This window comes from Lutra lutra, chromosome 13, assembly GCF_902655055.1.
Source record: "Lutra lutra chromosome 13, mLutLut1.2, whole genome shotgun sequence".
NCBI classification, from domain to species: domain Eukaryota; kingdom Metazoa; phylum Chordata; class Mammalia; order Carnivora; family Mustelidae; genus Lutra; species Lutra lutra.
The window spans coordinates 45,393,929-45,417,262 of NC_062290.1; the positions used below are offsets into that span (position 1 = coordinate 45,393,929).

The following is a 23,334-nucleotide window of genomic DNA, read 5'->3' on the forward strand; positions in this document are numbered from 1 at the left end:
CTTTGACAGTAAAAAACATACATTTGAAAAAAGTCAAGAAGGCAGGGGAGGGCAGGAAAGTGTGAGTGAGCTAATGAATTATAAGTAACAGCAACTTTCACTGTGAAATTACGTAGTGGGGAATTAAGAGATCGTTTGAACTGATACATCAAGAAATAGACGTCTAAGCACATTAGTAAAACACTGCCGCTAGAAGAAATGAAACAATCAGAAAAGTCAAAAGACTGAGAACACTTAACAGCCTACTTATCTCGAATTTCTCTTGGGCTACAGTGGGAAAGATAATACCCCCTAAGTTGGTAAGTTTAGACACAGAAATACATACAAAGTATCTAGATTTATGTTCATAACCATTATATTAGTGACAAAGTAGGGATCGATTTTTACTTTCCATTCTCATACCCTTTCCTACTATTTTTTCCTGAACTACGCAACGTCTCGGTTTGTTAATTCAAAAAGTAAAAATTATCAACTAGAAAACCATCACCATGAAAGGCTCCTTGGGTCCCAAAGCCGTTGAACATACTGTTCTCACACCCTTCCACGACCAACTCTCCACCCCTCCCGGGACTTCACAGACCACCCAGCATCACCACTAAAGCAGGATGAAGCTATCCCTCCAGTCTTGCCCCAAATGCAGACATGACCCCTTACAAAGCGTTCCCGGCACGGTTCCCTGATTGATAGTTTCTGCCACCAGGCTGGCACCCGCAAAGAGCAAGGGCTTTGTAGCCAGTGCCCGCACAAAGTAACCGCGGGACTACTTGATTCATCACCCAGCGAGGTCCGCGAAAAGGGTGGGTCACACCAGCGCGTCCCAGCTCGGACTCCCCCGCCCCGTCAGCCCCGGCTCCTTACACTCCGAGGTGCGTGTGCGACACGATCTTTCCGCAGGCAATGGTGGCCGGGCCTGGCTCGAAACCGAGCGCCTGCAGATACATCCAGAGATGCTCCTTCTCGAAAGAGGTGACCCACACCGAGCTCATCTTCGCCGTAGGCAGTATCACTGCAAAAGAAGTAAGCACAGGCCCGAGAGATTCAGAGTGGCTTTAGGCTCCCTTCCTACGGGCAGCCTGAGGTAGCGGCGGCCCCTCCATTGCCACCGCCTGTTCCTCTGTCGCCCGGAGCCATGTCGCCTCAAACGGCCATGAAGTCTCAGAGAAACGGAGCCTTCAACGGTACTAGGTACGGCAGCCTAAGCAAAGCCTACAAAAACCAAGACTCCCGCGCTTCCGGAAAAGCGGTAAGCGCTGGCGCTGCCTGGCTTCCGGTGGAGGAGGGACTTCCACGGCCGACTATATTTCCCGCCATGCAATGCACCCTTGTTTCCATCTCGTCCCGCGAGGCCCTGCCGAAAAACTACAAAACCCACAGTGCATTGCGTCGCCAGCGAAGTCTTTTGCGTTTGCGTAACTTCAGACGCTATCTAGCAGTTGCTCCGAGGCTTGGCGCTTTTTTATGTTTTGTGGCTATGGTTCCTTTTACTCCTAATGGTTGATTTCGTCAGGTTAAAAAAAATTTTTTTTTTTTTAATGGAGCTTTGGGACTGTGGCTCGGTGTAGAAGAAAAAGCAATGGGTTCCATCCTAACCTATCTCACTAGCTGTGGGTTGTAACGACATCTAAACACTAAGCCCCAGGTCTATCATTAATAAAATGCCCTCTTGTATGCCCTCAAATGCTGAGTGTTCCTTTCATCTTAATGCTATAAGAAATCTGGTAGCAAAACTGCCTCGGAGGGGGCTTTATGCGATGGATATTGACTAGCATAAATAAAGAATGGAAAGGCCAGTAGAGTAAGGAAAATGGCAAATCATGTGCCACTCCACTCAACCTTTATATGCCAGCAATCCAACTTACATTTTAAAAAATAGCTTAATGTGTCATTCTAGGTGAATGACCTTATAACTACCACCAAGGACAAGAAATAAAACTTTTCCAGCCATTCCTGAAACCCTTCCTTTCCCAAGAAAAGAATCACCATTCTCACTTTTATAGTAATCACTTCTTTGCACTGTCTTATAGTTTTGCCAGTTAAATGTGCTTCTCTGGTCACTATAGTTCAGTCTTACCCTTTTGATACTTGTCTTGCCCTCTTCTTTTTTTTTTTTTTTTTTTTTTCAGTCTTTAACAGATTTTTTCTTTTTTTTAATACTATCATTTAATATACAGGCTTTCCTCCATCCTCCCTTACTCCTTTTTCTCTTACAACTTTTCTGTTGAGGAACAGGTGCTATTTGACCTGAATAATATGCCTTACTATAGGTTTTACTGATTGTGTCTTTGCTGTAGTTCAACATGTTCTTCTATTTCTGCCCTCTGTATTTCCTTCAAATTGGCCCCTGGATCCAGATTCAGATATGATTCCTATCGCAAGTCTAGATGATGGTGGTGCTGTTTCACCAATCTGTACATAGCTTTATTTATGCCATTGACAGCCATTGATGCTAAATGCCTAGATCTATTAATATAGTGGACATTGCAAAATGTCAAAATTCTAATTTATTATTTGCTATGAACTGAATGTTGGTTCCTCCCTCCCTCTAATTCCTGTGTTGAAACCCTACTCTTCAATGTGATGGTATTAGAAGGTGGGGTCTTTGGAAGATAATAAAGATTAGATGAGATCATAAGGGTGGAACCCTCCTGAACAGGATTAATGTCTTAAGAGTCACAAGAGAGCTTGCTTAAGAATCTGCTTTTTCCACCATTTAAGGATACAAAGGGAAGTGGATTCGCTGCAACCTAGAAGGGTCTTCACCAAACCCAACCAGGCTGATATCCTGATCGCAAACTTTCAGCCTCCAGAGCTGTGAGAAATACATGTTTGTTGTAAACCACTCAGTCGAAGGTAATTATAGCAGCCCAAGATAATCATTTTTTTCTTGTTAGTAGCAATAATTTTATGATAGAAATTTTCCCACATTTACTATTTTATCCAGGGGTACGGATATAAGGAAAAACAGGGCGTCTGAGTGGCACAGTCAGCTGGGAGTCCAACTCTTGTTTTCTGCTCATGTCTGATCTCAGGGTTGTGGGATGGATCCTGTGTTGGGTTGCACACTCAGTGTGGGTTCTGCTTGGTCTTGCTCTCACTCTGCCCTCCCCACCTCTAAAATAAATCAATAAAATCTTAAAAATATAGGTGTATATATAAAGGAAGATAAATCGTTCATTCTTTCCCTTTTTCTTTTTTAAATTGAAGTTCAACTGAGTAACATACATTATATTATTTGTTTCAGGGGTGCATGTCTGTGATTCATAAGTCCTGTATAATACCCAGTGCTCATTACAACACATGTTGTCCCCAAAGTCCATCACCCCATTACTCCAACCCCCCACTCCCCTCCCTTCCAGCAACCCTCAGTTTGTTTCCTGAGATTGAGTCTCTTACGGTTTGTCTCCCTCTCTGCTTTCATCTTGTTTCATTTTTTTTCTCTCTTCCCTATGATCATCTGTCTTATTTCTCAAATTCCTCATACCAGAGAGTTTATATAATAATTGTCTTTCTCTGATTGATTTATTTTGCTTAGCATAATAGCCCCTTGTTCCATCCACATCCTTGCAAATGGCAAGATTTAAATTTTTTTATGGCTGTTTTTCCCTTTATTTAACAGTTAATTGGTTTGTTATCATCCCCTGAAGGTGACCAATTAAATTTTTATATGTATAATGATACACTTCGATATTTAAAAAGGTTCGCACTTGATGGGGTTCAACCTATTGCAATTATTATCCTTACTGAAGTTTAAACTGTCCTATCTTTAGTCAATGGGAAACTCTTCAAGTCAGTTTCCTTGCCATCTGGAGTAGCAAGAAGTTCAAGGATCATCTTGTAAATTTTCTGCCTCAAACCTGGAATCAGCCATTTCTCCAAGAAGCCCTGATTTCTTTTAGTGGGAAAAGACATTTCAAAACTACGATTTGGACACTAGGGATGCTCACAACTACGGGTCAACCATTGTTTCTACCATTTAATACTTATTTAACGCTACTTTATGCCAGGTACTGCTCTAAGCTTTTCACAAATGTTAATTTGTTTATTCTTCATAACAAACTCTACTATTATGCCCATTTTACAGATGAGGACGTAGAGGTATAAGGAAATTAAGTAACTTGTTTAAAGTCACATGACTAGTAAGTGGCAGAGTCAATATTAGAACACACAGTCTTTACTCCTTGCGATATATTTCCACCTAGTTGATCTATTTTCTTTTTTTTTTTTAAAGATTTTATTTGACAGAGAGAGAGAGATCACAAGTAGGCAGAGAGAGAGAGGGAGAGAGGGAAGCAGGCTCCCCGCTGAGCAGAGAGCCCCATGTGGGGCTCGATCCCAGGACCCTGAGATCATGACCCGAGCTGAAGGCAGAGGCTTTAACCCACTGAGCCACCCAGGTACCCCTAGTTGATCTATTTTCAATCAGATGCCCACCACTAGGCTAGGAAAACAAAAAAAGAAAAAAAAAAAAAAAAAAAAAAAAAAAACGCTGACCCACAGACATATTAAGATACCCATCCTGCCTGGGGCGCCTGGGTGGTTCAGGGGGTTAAAGCCTCTGCCTTAGGCTCAGGTCATGATCTCAGGGTCCTGGGATCCAGCCTAGCATTGGGCTCTATGCTCAACGGGGACCCTGCTTCCCCCTCTCTCTCTGCCTGCCTCTCTGCCTACTTGTGATCTCTCTGTCAAATAAAGTCTTTAGGGGGAAAAAAAAAAAAGATACCCATCCTGGGAGACCAAAAATAAAGACAAAAGGGTCAATATATAAGTTAAAAAAATTTTTTTAATCATTCTGATTCAACATTATACACAGCACAATTTTTATTATAGGCATATCAATGATTAAATTTTGAATTACATGAAATGATATATGCTGCAGAACTAGGTTCTCTTACAAAAGTTTACACCAATCAGAGTTTCATTACAATTAAGACCAAGTAGCCAAAAAGAAAGGAAGAAAGAAAGAAAGTGATTGTAACCCACAAGAGGTTAATCCCCAAAGCCTCAGGAGTAAACACGTGAGCAAGCATGAAGTTTAATGTGACCCAAATTGTGTATTCAGCCAAAGGGAGTATGTTCTTGTTAGTTATTCAATGTTTTGCCCTGAGAGGACTTAGGACCATTAGCATGTGAGTGATCTGGTGCATCCTCCTCTTCCAAAGCTATAATATCTGGAATCTCATCAGTCTCAGATGTCAAGTCTATGGCAGTGAAATCAAATACCTGAAAAAGAAGAATCTTGGATATTAAAACAAATACTAATGAAACGTGCAGTCATGTCCAGATGAGCTCCTGGATACACGACTGCTTGTGAATGGCCCTTACTTTCTCCATAGACAGGCTTTCTAACAAGGTGTTCATGGTCTTATTCCCACAATTCACTCATATTATAAAAGCACTAAGGAAACTTCTCTTTGAAAGGAAACTACCTAAGTGGAACTTACTAAATGAAAGTGTTTTTTAAAATACAAAATATCAGGCCTTTCTGGTTATTCTTCTATTAATTTACTATTCTGTTAAAAACAGTAATGCTCCACTTTTGTCATAAGTCCGACTTACAAATACAAACCCTTTGGGAAATGTCTAGGAACTGAGGAAGGAAAAGGTCTTTTAATAGTTGGAAGAGCCATCACAAAGTCCTAGTACTTCTCCGCAGAGGAAAGGCTTTCAGGGATAAGAAGTTCTAGGAACTCTTCCTTTACATGCAAATTTGATAAGCTAAGTGACGTTTCCTAGCCAACAGCAGATTGGAAGCAGAAAATTAGTAAGGTCTGATAAATTATGAAAGGCTGGAAGCTTGACAGCAGAGAAAAAGATTGGCTAATCACCTAACAAAGGCAACATAACTAGCAACACAAAAATCCGTTAAAACGCAGAGAGAGGGGGAGCAAAGAAATGAGTCATTGTTTAACAGGTACAGAATTTATGCTTGGGATGATAATGTTCTAGAAACGTGAAGCAGTAACGATGGCGCAACATGGTGAATGTATCCAATGCCATGGAATTGTACCCTTAAGAATGGTTGAAATGGCAAATTTGATGTTGTGTATATTTCAAAATTAAGAAATAGTAAAACAAGAGGGAAAACTGACAATAAGAGGGAATCTTGTTTGTTGTACTTTTCCCTACAAACTCGGGTGCTCAGAGAAACGTCTGGTCTGAGTACAGACTTCTACCATTTGTTCCCGAGGCTCTCAGTTTGCGCAGATCTAACTGCATTCTATTTATGAATGCTGACTTTGCAAATATTCAGTGCAACCTGACATCCACAAAATCCAACAATGAGCTTACAAACTCATTCAGAACGTTAGCCAGACAAGTCAACTATTGCAACTTTAGCCTTATTAGTTAAAAGATATGCATGACTTAGCTCTCTCTTCTGAACTCTCTCTACTAATTGTATGGGTGGGGATGTTGTTGTGGGTTTGGGTTTTTTTAGAGATTTTATTTATTTGAAAGAGAGAGAGTGAGTGAGAGAGAGCATGAGCTGGGGGAAGGGGAGAAGCAGACTCCCCTGCTGAGCAGGGAACCTGACATGGGGCTCAATCCCCAGACCCTGGGATCATGACCTGAGCCAAAGGCAGTCACAAACCAACTGAGCCATCCAGGTGCCCCATATTAATTGTATTTTTTTAACATCCAGTATCACTTTTTTTTTTTTTTAACAAATACACAATAGAACAGGAAGCTATGACACAAGAAGATTCAGGCCAAGAAATTTTCTGGGCTCCCAACAGGAGACAAGCTGCAGTTTTCTCCCATCAGACAGTGCTGGGGAGGGCACATGGGTGGCTCCATTAGTTAAACCGGCTGCCTTAGGCTCAGGTCATGATCCCAGGGTCCTGGGATGGAGCCCTGAGGCAGACTCCTTGCTCAGCAGGGAGCCTGCTTCTTCCCCTGCCACTCCCCTGCTTGTCCACTCTCTCTCTCTCCGTAATAAATAAAAATCGTGGGGCGCCTGGGTGGCTCAGTGGGTTGAGCCGCTGCCTTAGGCTCAGGTCATGATCTCGGGGTCCTGGGATCGAGTTCCGCATCGGGCTCTCTGCTCGGCAGGGAGCCTGCTTCCCTCCCTCTCTCTGCTGCCTCTCTGTCTACTTGTGATCTCTCTCTGTCAGATAAGTAAATAAAATCTTTTAAATAAATAAATAAATAGGGACGCCTGGTTGGCTCAGTTGGTTGGACGACTGCTTTCGGCTCAGGTCATGATCCCGGAATCCCGGGATCGAGTCCCACATCAGGCTCCCAGCTCCATGAGTCTGCTTCTCCCTCTGACCTTCTCCTAGCTCATGCTCTCTCTCACTGTCTCTCTCTCAAATAAATAAATAAAATCTTTAAAAAATAAATAAATAAATAAATAAATAAAAATCGTAAAAGGAAAAAAAAAAAAAAAAAGAGGGGTGCCTGGGTGGTTCAGTCATTAAGCGTCTGCCTTCAGCTCAGCTCATGATCCCCGGGTCCTGGGATCCTGCTCGATGGGAAGACTACCCTGCTTCTGTTCCCTCTCTTGCTGTGTCTCTCTGTCAAATAAATAAAATTTTTGAAAAAAGTTTTTAAAAAAGAAGAGTGCTAGAACAACAACAACAGCAAAAAAAAATACTTGCCCTTTGACATCAATAGACATCAATCTAAACCCCATCCTACTATCTATCTTTTCAAACTACTTCCTCACCTCTCCCATGAGGAAAACACCTAATTCATTTGGTTACATATGAAGAATGAAGGTAGAATGAGCCTAACTTGTAAAAGGTGCCTAATAAACAGTAGCTTTTATTTTCATTAGTTCCTAAAGACCAACACACACACACACACTACCTCCAAAAGTCACCTGTAGTCTAGGTAATTGTTGGCCTAAAGCAGAATTATTTGCAGAAGGTTGATTATCTCACTCTCAAAATTTTAGGGGAAAAGTTTAGAGCACTACCGTAAAAAATAATAATAATTTAAAACCTGCTTCTAGTACCTGAGATGCTTTAGAAGAGCCATACAATTCCCCCTCCATAAATCCAGAATGATCCAGAGTGTCTAATTTCCATTAAATTCCTGGCTACCGGGGCGCCTGGGTGGCTCAGTGGGTTAAGCCGCTGCCTTCGGCTCAGGTCATGATCTCAGGGTCCTGGGATCGAGCCCCGCATCGGGCTCTCTGCTCAGCGGGGAGCCTGCTTCCTCCTCTCTCTCTGCCTGCCTCTCTGCCTGCTTATGATCTCTCTGTCAAATAAATAAATAAAATCTTTAAAAAAAAAAAAATTCCTGGCTACCAGCAAAACCTACTTGGGGACTGTGAATAAAATAGAGTGTGGGGCAACCAAGAGGTAGTCACAGTCCATCAGGTCTCCACAGCGAGTTTACCATAAAATGTTGCAGTTGTGCCTGACCATCGACATGAGGTTTTTACAAATGTGGCAGAAGAGAAATCATTTCATACACCTCTAAAATGAATCTGTTTTTCACTGACAAGAGCAAGTGTAGTCTAGACCACTGATGGAGTGTAGAGAGCCTCTTGCAGAGAACGCCCCTCAGGGTTAGAGGCCAAGCTCAGAAACAGATAGACTACAAAATTACTAAGATAACAGTCCGTCCCTGAAAGGACAGTAAGCTAGCAACACATTCTTTCCAAGGAAACCAAATGACCATGTTAAGAAACCAAATGACCATGTTAGGATTCCTGTGACCCTGTATACCTTTTTTTTTTTTTTTTTTTTTTTTTTTTAGATTTTATCTATTTGAGAGAAAGACAGTGAGAGGATGAGAGGGGAGAAGGTCAGAGGGAGAAGCTGACTCCCCGTGGAGCTGGGAGCCCGATGCAGGACTGGATCCTGCAACTCCAGGATCATGACCTGAGCCAAAGGCAGTTACTCAACCAACTGAGCCACCCAGGCGCCCAGCCCTGTGTACCTTTGTGCAGGTTGCTCACCATACGACCTTAGCGGGGGGCACCTTTCTCATCTCACTTCTTGGGAGTCCCATATTTACTATTACAACTTTCCAGATGGTGGCGCTACACATCCTGAAACTAGGGGCCATTTTCTTATTTGCCTAAAGGTGGCCTACTGGTGGCCTGAGGCCCTGGATAGATGAGACTGTTCCAAAAATAAAAATATCGGGGGACCTGGGTGACTCAGTCGGTTAAATGTCCAACTCTTGGTTTCGGCTCAAGTCACAATTTCAGGGTCCTGGTTGGGAGCCCGGCTCTGCTTGGCACTCAGCGGGGAGTCTGTTAGAGATTCTTGCTCTCCCTCTCCCCACCCTGTGCGTGTGCTCTCTCTCTATATATCTATTACCATTCTAAATAGATTTGCCTGTGCGGCTTGTTGCCGTGCTTGCAAGCTGGAGAGCTGGGAGCGCCTTGGTTCTGCTTTATTTGAACAGTGTGGTACAGCTGGTACTACCTCCGGGTGCACAGCCCCTTCCCTGCTGTAGAAACACCCTCCCATACCCCGATGATTTCTCTTTAGCTAAGTTTGTAGAAGTGGCTAGAACTCTCAGCGTAGGAAGTCATCCCAACAAAATTAAAGTCAACTAGTCACTGTTAGCTCCTGTGTATTCATCTGAGCAGGTAAACCTGGAGTATGCCTTAGGACACTATGGAACCCAGACTGAGGGTCTTATTTGGAGACAAGGGACTACAGGTAACCCTAGTCCTATTTTTGTCAAAGCTTAATTTGTTTCTGTGGCACCTGGGTGGCTCAGTGGGTTGAAGCCTCTGCCTTCGGCTCAGGTCGTGATCCCTGGGATTGAGCCCCTCATTGGGCTCTCTGCTCAGCGGGGAGTTTGCTTCCCTTCCCCACCTGCCTGCCTCTCTACCTACTTGTGATCTCTGTCAAATAAATAAAAAGTCTTTAAAAAAAATTTGTTTCCTCTTTCCTTTGCTTCCCAGAGAGTAGTCCGTAGGTCACCTGCAGCAGAAATCACTAGAGATGATGCTCTTTTTTTTTTTTTTAAGGAATGCTTTTAGATTGTTTTTTTTTTTTTTCTTTTTAACTTATTTTTTTGAAGCGATGCTTTTTAAAAAGTGCAGATGCCTGGTACTACCACCAAGACCTAGTAAACAGAATCTCTGGATGTGGAACCCAGGAATCTGCATTTTATCAATCTTTCCAGTTGATAATCCCTGGCACAGAGAGGACAGGAGAATGCTCCCTAATGATGTTATCCGTGCAGAGTTCACTAGGGCTATTTTTTTTTTAAGATTTTATTTATTTATTTGACAGAGAGAGATCACAAGTAGACGGAGAGGCAGGCAGAGAGAGAGAGAGGGAAGCAGGCACCCTGCTGAGCAGAGAGCCTGATGCGGGACTAGATCCCAGGACCCTGAGATCTTGACCCGAGCCAAAGGCATCGGCTTAATCCACTGAGCCACCCAGGTGCCCCACACAAGGGCTATTTTATACGTGGAGTCAGTCTGACAGATACATGAGCTACGTCCTTAGCTGAGTTTTCCTGTGCTCCAGCCAGCGTAGACGAAACATCTACTCTTTTTAATGCTAAGGTTTTTTTAAATTTATTTATTTGAGAAAGAGAGCAAGAGAGCATGAGAGGGGAGAAGGTCAGAGAGAGAAGCAGACTCCCCATAGAGGTGGGAGTCCAATGTGGAACTTGATCCTGGAACCGATCTGGGATCACGACCTGAGCTGAAGGCAGTCGCTCAAGTGGCTGAGCCACCCAGGTGCCCAATGCTAAGTTTTCTTTAAGTGGTTGGCTTCACCAAGTGTTGGTGAAGGTGTGGAGAAGTCGGAACCCCCATAGCTTGCTGGCAGGCACGTTAAGATGCAGCAACCACTGTGAACAGTCTGGCAGTTCAATTAGACACAGTGACTACATGACCTACTCCCAATGCCACTCTCACACATACACCCAAGAGAAATGAAAACAGAATTGAAGTGGTAACTGTTTCTCCATCATTATCTACATGGAAATACCAGTTAGTCTCTTCATTACTTTTGTAAAGTGTCAGTTAACAACACTGTTCCCTACTTTTCTCACTTTAAGTTCTAGAAGACATCAAAACTCCCCCACCACCCCAGCAGGAAATATCCCCTAAGTTAGCATTCTCTTTTGCTTTGGCCAATAAAACTGAAAACCCAAACTGTTGCCCTGCCATTCCTGTACTGCTTTATGTGATATTCTGCAGGTTAATTTTGTAATAATAAAGGTAGGGAATTTTTCAATTAGCAGACTGGGACCAGTGAGGGACAAGTAGTGTTCTACCCCAGGTATTACTTGAACGGTCATCAACAAGCTTCCCCTAAGATGATAAATACCTTTTGGGGGGAAGTCTCTGGTCTTTCCATTCTCATCACAGTTCATGCCTTCTACTATTACAAACTCAAACAGTGAATTAAGTAATTTTTTAATGCAACTACATATATAATAAAATGTAGCTATCCACACATCTCACTAGACCATCATCCATGCAGTCCTCAGTGTGAGGTCACTCCTGGAGCTCACGCAGTCCCAACTCCATAAGAGCCCAGGAGACCAGACTGGCAAGGGGCCCTCCTTTCCATACCCCCACATCTACTCTCCCAGGAATCATTTACACTTCATTTCTTGAAAGATTTATGCACAAATATCTATCCTGCTTTGTATTCCTCCCTCACCAGCCACCTCCATGAACTAAAGGCTTTTCTGAAAGGATAGCTCTAGCGACCCCCAGGTGGCTCAGTTGGTTAAGCATCTGCCTTTGCTCAGTTCATGATCCCAGGGTCCTGGGGATCAAGCCCCCGCTCAGGCCCCTTGCTCAATAGGGTGCCTGCTTCTCACTCTGTGTCCCCTCTCTCAAATAAATGAATCTTTAAAAAAAAAAAAAAAAAAGGAAAAGCTCAAAGAGACCAAATTTCAGTTTTTCCTTTTTCACTTCATTAGCTCTTTAGTATCTGTAATGCCTTATCAAAGTGGAGTATATCTCCCTAATCATCACCTGGTAGTATGTGCTTACACCTGGACTAGCAAGTTAAAGACACTGTATGTCACTGCCCCACAGGTGGGGTCCCCATGCTTCTAGTGCAAAACAGAAAACGATACCCCATCTTCAAACACTTCACTTTCCTCTGTGAAAGCATCAGTAATTTTACATTACAAATGAGAAAGCTAAGTCTAAGGGGTTAATGGCTAGTATGTCATGTTCCTTTGATCTTTTTACCCAGAACTAAGAACTAACCGAGTAACTAACTAACTGAGCAGTGAGAAGCCTGCTCAGATCAGACCACAGAGCAGACACTAGCCCACACCACATTCCGACTTCCTCAGCAGGAATAATCAGTCTGTATTATTACATGCAAAGAAGAAAAGATCTTTGAGCACTCAAGCATGCCATGCCAGCCTTCATGCAGCCAAATGTTTAAACCTTCCAGTTACCGTGATTACTCAGCTTTTCCTCCCAAGACCTGTCCTCCTTGGGGAAAAGTCTGTTAAACCAAAACTGCCCATTTATGCAACAAGAAAGCTCTAAGAAGCCAGATCACGATTTGAGACATGTTCAGAACAGAACGGAATGCACGTAGGCACAGACTCATGACCCAAGGACAGACAAAACCACAAGGGTAAGAGCTCATGGCAAAAAATGAGGGCTAGTGTGTTCCTCTGGAAGCTAAGAGTAGTCTTTACATTGTCTGCCTCATAAAGGTTTGAGAACAGTCCCAATTTCTAAGGCAATTCAGTTGGCATTACAACTTTTATGATGGGGAAACAAATGTTTGTTCAGGATTAAGAAAGTATGTGTAGTCTAGGGCATGTAATTTTCAAGCATTTAGAATAAACCTCAAGATAGAAGCCTTGGAGTTTTGAGGCAGAGAGGCAAGGTCATGATCCACTTGGATTGAGGAAAAAAAAAAAAACCCTGTTAAGTAATAGTCAAAGACGTGTTTGGGAGACAGTTGCTCTAGAAAATGCCAGTTACTGGGGGCAGATGGGCGAGTAGACGGACAGGTTCCATCCTGGTGGCAGTCCACCTTCTTGGAAACAAAGTTGCCTCTCAAATTCAAGCCTCTCAGGGAGTCCCTCTCTTCCAATTCATTTGATTCCTGGAGTTACCTCAAGGGGAAAATTCAGTTTTGTAACTTTGTAAGCTTTTGTTAACTTTTGTAAGCTTTGATATATCTCACTCACATCAAAGGTGCATGTAGTTATATGCTGCCTCCTTGTTTTCTTGGGGAGAACGGGGGAACCAGGGTAGAAAAGGGAGACAAATCTTACTCAATTCTGAAGAACAGCCTCGCTAACCTTATTTTAGCGGGAACAGACAGAAGCACGTCGCTGTGTTCCACCATTTGCAAACTTTTTTTTTTTTTTTTTTTAACAGTTCAGCGTACTGCAGCTTTGTTGTTAAGGAGATTGGTGAGATTTCCTCCCAACTGACCAACACTGAGGGGCTCCAAGTCTGAACACCTAGGAAGTGAGCAGCTTTCCTGCTGAGGGTCTAAAGTCTGACTACTCCCATCTGGTCTTCCAACAGTATCTCACGAACTAGTATGAGTGACTTTCTCCCAAAGTGAGGACACAGCCAAGTCCAGGCCTGCTGAGAATGGACACTGACCAGTCTCATAGTTCAGGGCTCACAGTTTTAATAGCCCCTTAGCAAAAAATGCCTGCTGCCTTTATAGGAAACTGATGCAAAGTGTCACTCACTCGCTTCAACTTTTGATTCCTTTTCAGCAAGGCAGGCAGCAACGAGCAGCCTTATACTGGCTTAAAAACCCCCTCTCCCAAGGTTGAGTAAATGGGGAGATAAATGGGGCACCTGGATGGCTCAGTTAACCGTCTACCTTTGGCTCAGGTCATGATGCCAAGGGTCCCAGGACTGAGTCCCAAGTCAGGCTCCCTGCTCAGCAGGGAGTCTGCTCACTCTCTCAAGTAAAATCTTTAAAGAAGGTTAAAAAAAAAAAAATGTGGGGAGATAAAGGCAGTAACTGTCCCCTCGTAAAAATTACTGTATACACATTATTTTGTTGAAAACCTGTCATCAGGAGCCTGGGTGAGCATCTGCCTTCAGCTCTGTTGGTGATTCCTCTCTTGAGATCAAGCCTTCCGACGTCCTCAGCAGGGAGCCTGCTTCTCCCTCTCCCTGCTGCTCCCCCTGCTTGTGCTTGCTCTCCCTCCCTCTCTTGGTCACATAAATGAATGGAATCTAAATAAATGAAATCTTAAAACAACCTGCTACCAAACACTCCATTCCTAGCACTAGCCTTCCAATGTTACTGCACTAGCCAATTCCCCACGGGGCTGACTGGAACTCATGTATGTGTGTTAATAACCCTGTCATGCAGGCCAAGCAGCTCTAGGAAAGCAACACACAAAAGCACATGAACACACAGCATAAAATTGATCTATTCTGCAGTGAATTTTATTGAATTCATAGGGCGCCTTCCTTCATGGGGGGCGGGGGGAAGGTTGTACAGGCATGTTTTGTGAGACAAACCAGTGAGAAGAAGCCTGCTCAGATCAGACCACAGAGCAGACACTAGCCCACACCACAGCCCAGGGGAAGGTACTTTTATTCAGTACAAACAGCAGAAATGGTAACAATGGATGAGACCATAAATGCATGGAAACTTTCTGGGAGTCCTGGCCAGACTCTGACGAACCTAAGCTTCTTTTCTTACCAGCCAGGTAAACAACAGAACTCATCTGCTAAGGCCAAACATTTTAAAGCTCTGACTCCAGTTAGAAGTGACTACAGCTGAGGACTTTTTCTCTAGCTAATTGCTTCCCCAACTCAAAGGTGTCTAGCAGGTTAATGGCAACATCACCAAGTCTCTGGCAGGCTGCACCCGTCCTGGTGACAAGGACAGCTCTAATGTGTTCTGTGCTGAGGCTGCTGGGCCTCCTGACTGCTCATGTCCTTCAGTGCACCTTGGTCCTGAGCATTCTGAGACTCAGTCAGCTGAGGATAAAAGGGACCTACCAGCCAGTTGAGAGGCGTGTTGTTAACAAGATAATCCATCACATCATCTAAAGACTCCTTCATTTTCTGCAGCTGCCCCTTGCTGGAAGTGAGGAGGCCGTCAGACACTTCCTTAAAAGAGGCAGCACTGCGGAAGCCTGAGTAGATGTCGCCAGCCATGACCCCCAGGTGACTGGCCTGGTCTTGGATGTTCTGTGGTAACCCCTGGACACTGGACAGCAGGGTGTGGCACGTGTTCTGGAGCTGCTGCGTCAGGCTGCAGGCAATAGCCAGAGTCCGTGACTCAATGTGCTGAAAACACAACGGTTGACACATCAGCAGGGGCTCCAACAGTGCTATTCAATCCATCAGTTCAATTACAGTAAACGGGTTTTGTGTCCACATATACGTGGATTCCTTGACTTTTAAAAGCCCACATAAGATCCCTGAGTAGAGCAGTGTTATGCACTTCTCAGGGATATGCATACAAGCTGCTGCATCCGCAACATTAGTGCCCTTTCACCTAGTTTATGCACCCAGGAGATCCCGGCTTAGCATGGAGCTCTTAAAGCAAGCCCTGACTCACCCATCCTTACTCTAAGGCTGAGTTAGGCTCCTTTCATCTGTGTTCACTAGCACCTTGTTTATGTCCTCAAAAGCAGTACAAATGTTTGTATCCCCCGTTCGTCTGGTCTGTACCCAGTAGGAGGGCGAGGCCCATGTTTCCCACATAATAGTATTGTTACGGGTAATACAGGTGTCTGTAGATTATTAAAGTTACTGCACAATTTAGTTTTTTGTCACTTAACCTAGGTACATAGTGATGTTCAAACTTCTGACAGAATATTCTGAGGAATGATGGAAAAATGAAAATGAAAAATTGAGTAAGAACATCCTCAGAGGGACGCCTGGGTGGCTCAGTTGGTTGGACGACTGCCTTCGGCTCAGGTCATGATCCTGGAGTCCCGCATCGGGCTCCCAGCTCCACGGGGAGTCTGCTTCTCTCTCTGACCTTCTCCTAGCTCATGCTCTCTCTCACTGTCTCTCTCTCTCAAATAAATAAATAAAATCTTTAAAAAAAAAAAAAAAAAAAAAAGAACATCCTCAGAAACTGTAGGGGTCGAGATGTCTTACCTCAGCACAGTGGGACTCATCTGTATCATCATAGCCAATGCTTCTCTTCCACTCCACCCAAGAGAGATAGAACTTATCCTGAGCACCTTGAATTTTCTGGTTGGCACTATGCACATTCTTCCTTGCAAATTCAATCTAGAACGCATTGAAATAACATGAAGGAACAAACCAGTCATTCAGGTTAGCCTGTTGTTCTCAGGTCTATTTATCAATCAGGTAATATAAAAAAAAAGAATTTCCATGAGTTTAAGGAGAGATCCCGGCTATTAATTTTATTGGGTTTTTTTTGTAAATCAGCGAAGTAATCATAGTTCTTTACTGCCTATTTCACTACTAAACCACAGTCTCCAATTTATCTCCAGTTCAGCAGAGGTAAAGCAACTCAAATTTAGTACATATGTTCACAGAAGATAAAATCACCAAAGGGGAAAAAAAAAAAAAATCACCAAAGGAAAAGGAATTAAAACCTCCTCTTCCCTGTTGCCAGCTACCTCTTTCCCCTTCCAAGAAACCAGTTTCTAATGGCAGGACATACGGTTCTGTAACTTGGCAACTTTCAAAGGCTACACAATAGCTCTTTTATGATGTAGCAATTTAGTTTCCTGTTAAGTTGACAGGCCTTGCTTATAGGTTTTTGCAACTCGAAACTTCTGCAAGTATCTACAGGAAACACTTCCAAAAATAAAACTGCTCAAGGCATAGATGTAACTTACCCAGAACAGTCCCTATATCCCCCCGAAGTGTACAAGTAAGTACAGGGATACCTCTCCTTCCCTTCCCTACTTCATTACCAACAGCGTCAAGCTTTGCCAGTGTGAGAGGCCAAGAGACATTGCTTCCTAGAGTTCAGCTCCCTATACCTGCTTTTTTGTGAGTCTGTATCTTCTTTGCCCATTTTACTCTTGGGTTTTTCATTAAAATTCTTAGATTTCATGACTGCATCTACTCTCATTCATTGAAATAACTCACCTTGGCTCCCTTTAAAGGAGGTCTTACTCACCAGATTCACAGTGGAATGGAGCTGAGAAATGGTCTCTTGACTTTTTAGCTTGGCTTCTTGAACCCTGTTGAGCGCCTGCTGGTAGGCACGTGAGCGGAGCTTGGTAGACAGGGATCCCAATCGAACATAGTAACTTGGCTTCTGTACTGTATCAAACCCTTCAACTTTTTTTGCTTCTTCTTCTGAAATCAGAAAGAAAGGTGGGGGGGGAGTGGACCATAAGGGGTCACAGCTAGTGATGAGGCGTGGCTTCTAAATCTGGATTTTACCTCGTCCATTCTACCCACCCACCTAGCAATTATGCTCTCATTTCCCCAAGACAGCTCCTGCCTGCTGCTGGGCCTAACCACCCAACACCTAAGTTATCACTGCATCCTGCATTTTCATCTACACATCTCCATCCATTAGAGTCAGCTTCTTGGACAACAGTCTATTTGGCACTGAATGCCTAACAATTCTATGAAGTAGACCATGAAAGACAATCCATTTGCAGAAAATTTCTCTAGGGTAATTTCTCTCCAGACTTTCCAAACTTATTATGTGGTATTCAATGTGAAACTGAAGCCTGCTTTAGGAGAAAGTCTACAGAGACACCTTATCGTTTGCCTGGGAAAGAAGGCACCCTAACCAATTACCTAGTTCTTTCTCCGTGAGAGGGAGGTACTGGTCCACCAGCAACTCAGATTTTGTGAGAGCATTCTCTACTCCATTGCTCACCAGATGCATCATCCGACTTCCCAAGACTGTGTTAATGCTGCCACTGACCACAGACTTGGTCTTCTCCACACTGCCCGTCACCGCTCCTTTGGTCTTGTCCATCACCCCAGTGATGGTGCTGGCCATGGAATCCTTGGCCCCAGTCACTGTAGTTGTCACAGCATCTTTTGCCCCAGTTACAGCGCCCCGGGCATTGGCAACAACCTATAGAGAAACACTGCCGGGCTGAGAAGCAGCACAGACAAACACCAACTACAGCAGCTCCCTGAAGTGCTAAAAAAGGAATCTGGCCCTTTCACTTCCAGCATTAGGTGTGAGGCAAGTCACTTAGAGTTGGTTAAGCCTCCCATTTCCTCATCAGCTCTATCTGCTCTACCTGCCACTGCAACCATTCAAGGGTTGTTGGAGGAGCTATTGAGGTAAAATGATGTAAAACTTATCTAAGTTTTTAAAACTCGATGAATGTGTACTATGGCACAAAGAGTACTACAGAGAAGAAAAGGCACTTTCCATGTTGACATACTTATAGGGAGAGGAGCTCACGCATGGCTGAGCAGACAGAGGTACAGCACATGCCCACCTGGCCTGATGCACAGGGCCCCAGGAGGTCCGCACAGGGGCAGAGAGATCATTCTCCATCCTACTGGATACCAAGTAAAAAAAGGTTCTGAACACCACACCCGCATTTATTTAACACCACATGAAGACCAGTTACTTGTGAGAGCAGTACCATCTAGAGGCAAAACCACAAAGATCAGAATAAAAGCATTCTAGTCCAAAAGTGGCTAGCTCGTCTCTGCTTCTTAGCGGTAACCTGACAGTAATTCAGCCAAGTAAGGGAGTGGCCTTTCAAAAATACATTCAGGAGAAGAGAGTATTTTCTGTTTATGAAACGCACAGCCTGCGCTCAACAGACAGAACGTGAAGATGTGTGAGGCAGCAAGCCTCAGCATTCCCACCCAAGCTCACCTGGTTTGTTGGCTGATTCAGAATAGGCAGTTTCTCCTCAATCCGGTCTAGCCCCTTACACGCATAGATATTAGCAACCGCAACTAGAAGAATTGCAAATGGGCAAAACGTTAAGTGCAGATGAGCATACATACATACTACAGTGTACCTTGAAACTTAGGCCTTATTATAAAAAAATAGCAAAACTGTTGATCCTCATTTACTATACAATGCATTGCCTGGTGTCTAGCTCAGCAGCAGGCTGCTGCCAACGCTTTTCTACTGACCGGGAAATACGGGGTGGAAGGAAGCAGCAGGCAGAGGCAGCAGCACGCCAGGTAAGAAGCTGGCTAAGAAGCTTCTTCCTCATCAACTGGTATCTAAGGTTAATGCCAAGGGAAGCCAGGCTTCACCGGAACCATCATTCCAGGAGTGAAGTAACTGAAATTCCCAAAATGAGCATTTCCACTCCATTTTAACCCCCACTTAAACTTTCCAGAAGTGGCGGCATATTCCGGTTTGTCACTAGCCAACAGAATGCGAACAGCACACCCTGGATCTGGCCAGCAAGGCCCAGTTTTCAGTCTAAGCTTCCCTTCCAATAATGACCCATGCACTAATATGTTCATCTGGGAAGGAGCAGAGTTTGGAAAACCAGGCTCTAAAGCTTCCTTATAGTCCCAAAAGTCCATGATCCAACGATTTAGAGGAATGATTTAAACCTTTACTCAAGCAGTTAAAAAAAATAATCTCAAAAAGAAACTTTTTCAAAAAGCAGTTAGTAACAATTAATGGATCCTTCATACACTACTGGGTGGACTGTAAAATGGTGCAGGGGCTTTGGACAACAGTCTGGTAGTTCCTCAAAAGCTTTACACAGTTATTAGAGGACTCCGCAGTCTCACTCCTAGGTATACAAAATACTGATTTGGTGTCATTAAGTTCATTCACAATACGTGCAATTATCACCCTATTATTTCCAGACCTTTTTCATCATCCTAAACAGAAACTGGTATGAGCTTCCTTTCCGAGGTGATGGAAAAGGTTCTAAAATCGATTGCAAAGATACTTACACACCTCTATGAATAAAATAAAAAAACACTTCATTGTACACTTCAAGTGGGTGAATTGCATGATATGTTAATTTCAGCTGAAAGTATTACTTTTTAAAAATAGTTCATGAAGTCCTTTATTTCAGTTCACCCACTAGCTCCTCTTTTGATCTCAGCTGTCAGTACAGTGGCATCTCTAGGTAATTGGTTCTCTCTCCTGAACATCTATTGTTATGAGGCAGGTCTTCTAGAACATGAGGGCCACGTGGCAGTTTCTAAGCAAAGGCAGCAAGTGCCTGGGGAAAGGCGAAGTATTCCCTGACCTTGCCTGTGTGTGCTAGAAGTGTTAAGGCTGACATTCACACATTCATATATTCCAGCCAATTCCTGGGACTGAATTTTTTTTTTTTTTAAAGATTTTGTTTATTTATTTGACAGAGAGAGATCACGAGTAGACAGAGAGGCAGGCAGAGAGAGAGAAGCAGGCTCCCTGCTGAGCAGAGAGCCCGATGTGGGACTCGATCCCAGGACCCTGAGATCATGACCTGAGCCGAAGGCAGCGGCTTAACCCACTGAGCCACCCAGGCGCCCCTGAATTTTTTTTTTTTTTAAGATTGTATTTATTTGACAGACAGTGATCACAAGTAGGCAGAGAAGCAGGCAGAGAGAGGAGGAAGCAGGCTCCCTGCTGAGCAGAGAGCCCAATGCGGGACTCCATCCCAGGGCCCTAGGACCATGACCTGAGCAGAAGGCAGAGGCTTTAATCCACTGAGCCACCCAGGCGCCCCTCCCTTGGGACTGAATCTTGAAGGAAGAAATCAGAACTCACTTTGTGGTTCTAGCTTCTGGATGATGGGCAGAGCACTCGTCACAGCCACGGAAGTGATGGTCTTCACACCCTTCTCTGCCATCTCGCACACAGACTTCAAGCACGGATACTGATCCTTTGTACTGATATAAGCCGAGGAAACGAGGTCGTAGGTGGAGCTCACCAAGGGTAGGTTGACTACCCGAGTCACCACACTCTGCAACCAAGTGGAGGGACGGGTTAAGGCCTTCAAAACACCCGGGGAGGGAAAGGGGATCAAGACACTATTTAAAATTCATACCGGTTGTGTATCAACTGCAACAGATGCCATTTTTCTTCTCAGAGAAACAGGATCTGTGGGAAAGACACTGCTTTCAGGACACCAGGACAAGACTCTCTCAAATTCATTCCCAAGTAAACGCGAATTTCAAGAAGAGATAAAAATTCAAGCTGAGGTTGTCTTCTGCACTTCTCCCCATTCTCTAGCTCTCAGCTCTCCCCCTGGGCAAACGTTCTAAGACCCGCTTTCAGAAATTATGGGTAAAGTTCCAAAAGGAAAAGAGGATCTGCAGGGGATAAAAGCAAAGACACTGCACTGTTGAGATGTTGGTCTTGTTTATTTACCAGGATACTAGAAATGTCTTTCGAAGAGGATCATCTGTTCACAAACACATTGGAACCAAGTTAAAACCCATATTAAAACCAGAGAGGGGTGCCTTTGGGGGGGGGGGGGCTCAGTAGAGCGTGTGACTCATGATCTGGAGGTTTTGAGTTCAAGCCCCACGCTGGGTGCAGACATTACTTAAAAATAAAATCTTTTAAAAAGAGAGCTTTCAACTACAAGACATTTTTGACGGTCAAGACTATCAAGACTCTGGGGGGATTTATTCCTTCCTTGGGAAGGGCTGCATTTAGTCTAGGGGAAACTAAGCACAAGAGCTCTGAGCAAACACTCCAGGAGGCTCTTCCATGTAAATTGTGCCTCCAATGACCCGTATACACCCACTAAAACCGCCTCACTGCTAAGCAGCAGAGTGGGAAAAACCTGCACAGCCCGCAGGCCGCCGCTCCGTCAAAGCTAGACCGTTCACGCTCCGCCCGCGCCGAGGGACCCAGGGCTACAGGAAATGAGTAAGAGCCCTTCTTACGGCGCAAGTCAAGCGCCAGTGCCCCCAGCCTCGCTGTCGCTACTTCCTAAAGAAATGCTGCTGAAGCAGATTTGCTAGCGCTCATTTCCTTTTCGGTAACGGACTGGCGGGACAAATGGAAACTGTTACCCCGCAACCAAGCCCAGAAGCTACACCCGCACTGCAGCTGCGAGCGAGGAGACTCGAAGGACAAAAGCCAAGGGGGAAAGCGCAGGCCCAGGAGACCGCCACCTTCCCGACCCCGACCCGGAAACCGCCCCGAGGCGGCGAGGCGGGCAGACTGCGGGACCACCGCCCCGAGCCCCAGCCTGCAGCCTGCAGCCCCGCGGGGTCCCCGCGCCAATGCGCGGCGCACGGAACGGGGTGCGCGCACCTACCGACCCACTGCAGCGGAGAGCTCACGGCCCGGCGAGTCCCGCGTGGCGTGCGAAGTTGGGGGCGCGGGCGACCGGCCGGTAATATACCCGCCCGCCCCGCCCCCCGCGCCTCAGCCGCACGTGATCCGCAGCCCGGGACGCGGAACTGCCCCAGGCCCCGCCCGGAGTGGGCGCCCTGCTGGGGGAGGAGCGGGGGGGAGGGGCGGGGAGGCTGGTGGCGGCGGAGTCGCGCGCCCCAATGGGCAGTAACCTGTTGATTCCCGTCAGTCCTCAAAATAGGACGCTCTTTAAAAAACGCAAACCCCGGCTCCTAGGCTTATTTTTAGCAAGTAAATCACTTCTGAAGTTTGGTGAAATTCTAACCCGATGACGGACCCGTGGAGACTGTTTTATGGCTTCTGTGTTTTTAAAGTCAGTTTTTCAAATGTATTTCTCATTTAAAGCTGAGTCGCAGTTTCCAAAAAGGGCCTTGGAATACCGTCGGTTGGCCCCCTTCTTTTTCTCTGAGCGACACGCAAGTCCGAACCACTCCAGGATGATAGCAGTCTGTGCTGACAAGGCAAGATGGTCTTTTTTCTTTTTTTTTTTTTAATTGTAGGTTATGCCTTTTAAAAGATAGTTCGGAAGTTAAGTCGCCAACATTTGAGTTCCAGGCTTTTTGCCTTTAAAATGCAGGGACTTGCACCAGATGATCTGAGCAAACAAGTTGTGACAACGGCCCCGGCAGGATAGGAAGGCCCCGGCAGGATAGGAGTTCCGTGGACTTCCCCTCCCGCACCCGGACCTGCGACAGAGGATTTCAGGGGCTGCTGCCGGCCTTGGCCCTCGCCTTGTTTCAGGGGGAACGTAAACAAGGGACAGTTGGCAGGTGGCAGGGGATCATATTTAAAACTACAAACTGACCCAGTAAAAAAGTATCCCTTCTACAAGACCAAATTCATACATATAAATTACCTCAGCTGGAAAATTCGGTATTTCTCCCTCCCTCTCGCACCGTATGATTCAAAATAAAACACAATACCAAACCATAAGATAAATGTTAGAAAATCCAAAAAGGCACTAAATTGGTTTTTAGGTTTTCCCCTCTCTATGTGGTTGACATTTTCAATGCTTCAAGCAATCAAATTCTTTCTCTATCTCTGTCTCTCTCTCTCTCTCTTTTTCTTTTTTGTGTTCCAGCTTTGTTTCAGCTATAAGCAGATGTTTGGTGTGCCAGTTGTGAATCTAACCCCTGGTCTGATGTAAAATAGTAAGAATGTATTGACTTTTGAGTAA

General features: G+C 44.7%; 2 protein-coding genes across 5 annotated transcripts in view; both read right to left on the minus strand.

The window, feature by feature from the left end:
* The window catches only part of HAUS6 (HAUS augmin like complex subunit 6), a 43,266-nt gene extending 42,046 nt beyond the window's left edge, over positions 1–1,220 (minus strand). Inside the window, exon 1 of the mRNA XM_047699697.1 lies at positions 859–1,220. Coding sequence (XP_047555653.1) covers positions 859–986 — 128 coding nt within the window. The 5' untranslated portion in view covers positions 987–1,220. The remainder of the gene's footprint in view (positions 1–858) is intronic.
* Positions 1,221–4,762: 3,542 nt separating this feature from the next.
* Positions 4,763–22,157, minus strand: PLIN2 (perilipin 2). 4 transcript variants are annotated; one of them, XM_047699982.1, is made up of 9 exons: positions 22,056–22,157; positions 20,836–20,888; positions 20,556–20,751; positions 18,696–18,778; positions 17,645–17,930; positions 17,010–17,191; positions 16,010–16,144; positions 14,897–15,187; positions 4,763–5,220 (listed from the first exon to the last, which is right to left on the minus strand). In XM_047699982.1, the coding sequence occupies exons 2-9, from the start codon at positions 20,863–20,865 to the stop codon at positions 5,080–5,082; spliced, it is 1,344 nt and encodes a 447-aa protein (XP_047555938.1). In that variant the 5' UTR covers positions 20,866–20,888; positions 22,056–22,157; the 3' UTR covers positions 4,763–5,079. The 4 variants fall into 4 exon arrangements, with proteins under 4 accessions (XP_047555938.1, XP_047555939.1, XP_047555937.1 ...); XM_047699983.1 differs by having other exon boundaries at positions 17,010–17,188; positions 22,060–22,143; XM_047699981.1 differs by having other exon boundaries at positions 22,060–22,143.
* Positions 22,158–23,334: the final 1,177 nt, after the last annotated feature.